Source organism: Pelecanus crispus, chromosome 6, assembly GCF_030463565.1.
Source record: "Pelecanus crispus isolate bPelCri1 chromosome 6, bPelCri1.pri, whole genome shotgun sequence".
NCBI lineage: Eukaryota > Metazoa > Chordata > Aves > Pelecaniformes > Pelecanidae > Pelecanus > Pelecanus crispus.
Genome location: NC_134648.1, coordinates 56,803,640 through 56,809,856, shown reverse-complemented (window position 1 = coordinate 56,809,856; position 6,217 = coordinate 56,803,640). Strand labels below are relative to the sequence as shown.

The 6,217-nt window shown below is 47.3% G+C and overlaps 1 protein-coding gene across 1 annotated transcript; it reads right to left on the bottom strand.

Annotated features, from left to right (window-relative positions):
- Positions 1-4,436: 4,436 nt before the first annotated feature.
- FAM181A (family with sequence similarity 181 member A) lies at positions 4,437-5,306 on the bottom strand. Its single transcript, XM_075713151.1, has one exon. The coding sequence runs from the start codon at positions 5,304-5,306 to the stop codon at positions 4,437-4,439; it is 870 nt and encodes a 289-aa protein (XP_075569266.1).
- Between the last annotated feature and the right edge of the window lie 911 nt (positions 5,307-6,217).

Genomic DNA, 6,217 nt, shown 5'->3' with positions numbered 1-6,217 from the left:
CAGTACTTGTGGGACAGGTTGTGAGCAGAGTAAGAATTGGTTACAGCTATGGGCATTCTCTCCATAGCTGTCCCCTTCCCAGATGCAAAAGAAGTTGAAAAACCAACAGTTTCATATGACAATGAACAGTGATCTTCTTGCAAAGCTTTGGAAAGTCAGGTGAGATTCCCCCACTGCTAAAATTTCATCCAGTGACTTCCATTACTACCAGTTTAGGATCTACCCCCTTGTTTCCTGCAGCATGAACAGAGAATTGCATCAGGTTGGAAAAATACTGGGCAGAGGGAAAGCGATGGGGAACAGGAAATCTTTAGACTGGTTTTGCCAGTGAAGGCCCTGCATTGGTAAGCGATAGCTTGAGAGAGAGAAAATCACCTGTGGAATCACCTGTGGAGTTCATGCATCTCTCACTTTACGGGGCTGAGCAGCAAAGGTCTGGGTCTTACTCACATTGATATAAATCAGAAGAAAATTCCTTGAAATTAAGTGAGTGTAACAGAGTCGTAGAGGGTGATGAATACAGACACGACTTGGTAGAGACCATTTACTTAAGCGCTTGTTTGGTGTGCAGTGACAGCCTGGGAGACTGCTGACTGATAGAAGGATTCACAATCACCAACTGCATGTATAACCACAGGGGTGGGATTTCGTAAGCTACCCCAAAATGGGAATTTCCCCTGAGCCATCATTGTTATGTATGCAAAAGTCTCGCAAGTTGCAATTTCTTTTTATGTCCTTGGAGAAGTTGAAACTGGGATTGAGTGGAGCAAATACAGAAAGTCCATTTCTTCTTTCAACCAAGAGACCTTCATCTCTATTGGGAGACCGATGTACTGGTTGCTCTTGACCATCTGTCATGAGCAGGAGAGTTTTTGAGCTGGAGAGCACTGGTCTGATGGGAATGTACCGCAACTGCGGGAAGGATAAGGGCACACTGAGCACAGAAACTGAGAAGAGCCTGTTACAGGGGGAATCTGGTAATTGTAATGTTATTAAGTCCTTTCTGCTTGATCCTTACAGCACATCTTCACACACTCGGTTTACATTTATTTGCACTGAAATGGAGCGTGCTACCTCTCCACTCCTGTCATTGACAAAATATTTTGTGCGCAATACTGAATCTGCACAGATTCAATGTGCATTTAATGCATCTATCTAGAAGTTACTGTGAAAAGACAAATACCCCAAAACCCAAACAAACCAGGCTTTGTAAGCAGATCAGTAGTTCTAGTGCAAGGTAAAATGGCTTGTTTTTACTGAGTGTGATAGATAGATTCCTTCAGAGATGATGACTTTATGTGAAATGTTCTAGGAATATTTCATGACCAGGTTACTGTACTTTTTTTTTACTGCAACATGTGCAATTCACTTGATGTTCTTGTGCACTTTTTTGATTTTTTTTATTTCATTTTGTATGAAAGCTTTTTCATTTACCTCTCCTTTCCTGTTATTTATAAAAGCTATTGTGGTTTTAACAGTTTAAATTTGCATTGTTGTAGTAAATAACAGCTCTCAAATGTTATGTTTCCATCTTTCAAAGTATGAATAAACAAGTAGATTCTGAAGGGCTATCAGCTGTCCTGACTAGCAACATTGAACAACCAAACACAAAAAAAGCCAGGAAAAGTCTGAATCAATCCAAGCTCGAACAATTAATAATTTTGATGTTAATCTCAGGGGTGAGAGAACAGTAAGTATTGCTAGAGAGGAGACAGAGCTGCTATTCTTTGCAAACCTTTCGGAACGTCTCACACATCCCCATTCAGTGATTTCGAATATACTTAACAATTGTCTTCTGTTCATTTGCGTTTTACTTCATTGCTGCTCCAGTTCAGAGCCCCAGCAAGGGCCACCGCCTGCCCAGGGCTGGGGATGGAAGTTCCACATCATAAAGGATTTTAAGGATTTTAAAAAGTAACATCAGTTTAAATCTGAGAGTAAGTGTATAAATATCTGTGTGTCAGAGGTCATTTGGAATAGTCTGATTCAATCCTTCACTGCAACTTAAAAACATGCTATTCTACTCCATGGAAAATGTACAGCAACATACATTCAAATAAGAAACAGTTTAAAAGAAGAAAAAGAAAACAAAGAATTTAATATCCAAAAGGTAGAAACTTGATTTCAACTCTCTTCTTTCTCTGGATTTCTTCAGAAATAAAATTTCTACAGAGGTTATCCACTTTGCCAAGTATTACAATTTTGATAGAAATCCGTATTCTGGTGCAATACACAGCACTTTCAAATTTCCCTTCTGAACTCAAGCAGGAATACTTGTCCACAGTAATCACTGCTATACCTGTGGTTCATTCCATGACCTGCTCTGGTCACCCAGATGGAAATCCAGTCTAAAGCCAAGGAGGCTGCTCTGCATTGAGAACACTGAGACAGAGTTCAGCATCTGGCTTCATCTAGATTGCAACAGTGACACAGAGCTATTGGTGTGAGAAAGTGCCCCTATTTCCATGTAAAAAATTCCTTGCCTATAGCTCTGCAAATTAAGAGCCATAGCTCTCCTCCCATTAACTTAAATGGGGGACTGCCTCTTGTTTCTGTTAGTCTCCTCGTGGAGAGGGACAGAGTCTCCTCATGGATTTTTTTTTTCCAAAAAGACAAAAACAGAAAGCCATCTAAGTATATTCATATATTCACTTCTGGATCAAGAGCTAACCTGATGTCTTTAACCCTTAGATCGGCTCTTTACCACCTTGCACGTTGCATGTAGTTGCAGGTATGTGCTACCAAAGCCATTTCCTGTTGTCTCTCCTATAGGAGTAGTCTATACAGGCTTGATACATATATTAAGTGCTGGTAGCATGGAGAAAACAATGAAAGCCACCTCCATTTCTACTTTTGGCCAGCTGGACTAACACTTTACAGCCATTGTTTCCATAAAAGTAAACATTGGTGGGATATACTGTCAGGTTTGGGGAAAGAATGAGCTGGTTTTAGCCTGAGAGTAGTTCATGTCCTAACAGAAGTTGCAACCTAGTTACAGAACACCAAGCCCCATCAGAAGATCCAAAATGATACTCATCTTAACATGATAATTTTTCATGACTGCAATGTGCTCGAAAGAAATGTTGCCTGTTTCTCCCCTTATGGAGATACCAAGAGTCACAGGGAGCTACACTAGCCAGAGACCAAGCCAATTGAGGCCGCTTTTTATTGAATCCTGGGAGAAGTTCCCATTAGCTTCAGCAAGAGCAGGTTCAGGCCCTGGGCCATCACAGGTGTCCATTCTCTGGCCCTCTTCTCTTGACCTCAGTGATTTACTCCAGTATAACTGAGTAGATACATAGGCCTGCAGTAGTAAACCTTTCAGATCTCATGTTCTGTGCTTTAGCACCACTTTCTCCATGGGTTTAAGAGAAATCTACCTTTAAAAAATCCCCTATTAATTTTCCAATGCCAATTTGTTAAAATTATTGGGAAAATACTGGGTGAATCATTTGTAGCCAGGTCTTGTGATAGCATCTTAAAATCAGGCAAAATAAAAGATTATGAGCCAGAAATCAAGGCAGGCTATTCGATAACCATTTTTCTTCCGTCTATTTTATGGTTTTGTATTCAGCTAATTATACAATTTCTCATTTGTTCTGTTGATGCAGAGCAATTCCTGATGCGGAAATTCATCCTGCTTCTGTTTGCACCAGCTTAACACTAGCTAATTTCCCAGCCCCAGAAGAATTACTTTTTATTTACTTCACTCTGAATAGACAGAGATTTCAGCCCTCATATCTACCCACCAGTTGCATATCAAACCTGTCCCTACCCGGTGGGGCAAAAATAAACAGACTGCATTTGCAGAATCACCAAAATAAAATTACTTCCTTTCTTCCCTTAATTTTTCCTTTTAATTCTCTCAGTATTTACATACAAGAAGAGCTTAAATCAATTCATAAGCGTGGTTTCTACATTAAATACTGTCCTTCCAGTCTCTTGCACGCAAAAGGAAGTGACCTGAATATCTTGACTTCTCAGGAATTACTTTAAAGTACAGAAACTCTTTGAATGGGTTTAATTCATTTCATTTCACTGCTGCTGCCGCAGGGCAGCCCCGGAAAGATGTTCCCACGTGGAGGAGGTCTCCTAGGTGTTACAAGTGCGGCTATGAATGGCCCGCAGCCCCGCTCACCGCGGCTTAGACAATGCCTGTCGAAGAAAGAGCCCTGGTTTGCCTCACGCTCCACGCCACCGGCTTCGTAAGGCTTATTCCCGATTTACACCCGTGTACTGAGAGGAGAGTGGAGCCCGAGTAGCTTCCCAACAGTTATAATTTGCTCCCGCCCGCCCACGAGGAAGAGGGTGCGATCACCGGCCTCCTTCCCCCTGCAGCTCCACGCTGCCAGCAGCTCGCACCCAGTGCCTGACCAGGCGTCTCAATTCCCTCTCAGGAGCTGTCATGTTCAGCGCGACTCTGATACCCGCCCCAGCTAAAGATAGCCAAAAACATTGAAAATCGGCGGGGGGACGGCGGGCTTGGTGGGGATGGGTTTCAAAACCACGGGCCGGTAGAATTTCTGCCCCGTGCCATCGGCCTCCTTGCAGAAGGGCGGCACCTCTGCCGGCAGCGCGGCCGCACTCTTCCTCCACAGCCCCAGCCCCGGGAAGGGCGACGGGGGCAGCGCCCCCGGGGGCTGGTAAACCCCCGGCCCGGGGCAGGGGAAGGGGCAGCAGGTCCAGGCACCCACCCGGCCCGAAAGGACCCCGGCAGGGTCCGTCTCCCCAGTGTGCGGGGCAGACTCAGGGGGGCTCCCTGGGCCGGCGGAGTCTGAGCTCCGTTTCCTTTTCTTCCCCTCATAGAGAGGAGGGTCTCTGGGGGCTGGGAGCCCCTCGGGGCCGGTGGGGAAGGCCCTGGCTGGCAGGCTCTGGGCCGGCCGCGGCTCTTCCCAGAAGGAGGCAGGGAGCTGTCGCTTCCTCATGGGCACCTGGTCTGGCCTGGCGGCCTCGGGGTTTTGCTCCTGCAAAACCCGTTCCCCGGCGAGGCTCTCCTCCGCCTCGGCTGTCTGCAGCACCTTCTCGGCGGCGGCCCCGCTGTGGGGGCTGGCGTCAGGTGCCTCAGGCTGCGGGCCCCGGCCCCGGTCCTCTGCCCCCCTGCGCCAGCCACACTCAGGCGTTTTGCTGGGGTGGCACCGTGGGATCCGTGAGTACTTCTGAGAAAACCGCTTGAGCTGCTTCTGCAAGTATTTTCTGTGGTCAACCGACCGGCGACAAGGAGCCGATTTATCCAGAGCCGCTTTGATGTCACTGGAGGCCAGGTTGACGAAGTTCAGTAGGGTTTTTACCTCACTGTCTGATGCCATCTCACTGGACGCACCGTGCAGAGTTTCCCATGAAAAGTTTATAATCCGCCTTTGGACCAACCTTGGCAAACCTGCGAAAGACAACAGGCAGACTTAAGATCAGGAAGCCTCTGTTCAAATAGCACCAAGCACCAAGCAAATGAAGGGTGGGGGGACACGTCAAGCTTCTCAGCAACGCAAACGAGTTGTCCATCAGGTTGCCACCATCAGCGAACTCCCAGCAGAGCCGCCACATTCCCGCAGCCCACCGCCCCACACCACTGTCCCAGCACGCACCGGCACGGGGACTGGCTCACGAGTGCCGGCCAGCCTGGCATCTAATCTTGTTAGGTAGCACTTAGGTTGGGAAGAAGCTGGGACGGCCGCTCCCGCCTCCCTGTAAGCAAGCACGGACACTCACCCGGCGTGCGGCGGCTTTTCTGGCCGGTGCTGGTGGCTGCGGCGTCGCTGCGGAGAAGAGCCCCTTCCCCGCTAATCTCGTTAGGCAGGTTACACACCGCCAACCTCGGCGGAGGCAGCCGGGGCCCGCCAGTGTTTGGACGCAGTTTAGCAAGCACTTGAGCAAGCTGAATGAATATCGACTCCGGCGAGTTCGGGGCTCTCCCAGGCCAATCAGAAGCCACTTTGCCAAATACAAAGCATCCCAATCAGGCATCAGCCTCCCCTCCTCGCATTCTTTGCCATCACAAATTGTCGCCATGGGGACAGCCACAGAAAGACAGCTAATAAATACAATCATTTCCCCACGATTTCTACCATTCTCCCCTATCCTCTTCGCCCATACCGAGGCCTTTCTTTTTAAAAATGACACAATCCAAAGCAAAAATGCTGAGGATGAGTTAGGAAAGCTTAGACACCCTTTTCTCCGCACTCCCTGAAGCTGTCTGAGGGCTGATACTAACCATGCTTCA

Excerpts from the sequence above, each read along its gene's own strand:
- FAM181A (XM_075713151.1), bottom strand. The coding sequence starts at position 5,306 with ATGGCATCAGACAGTGAGGTAAAAACCCTACTGAACTTCGTCAACCTG.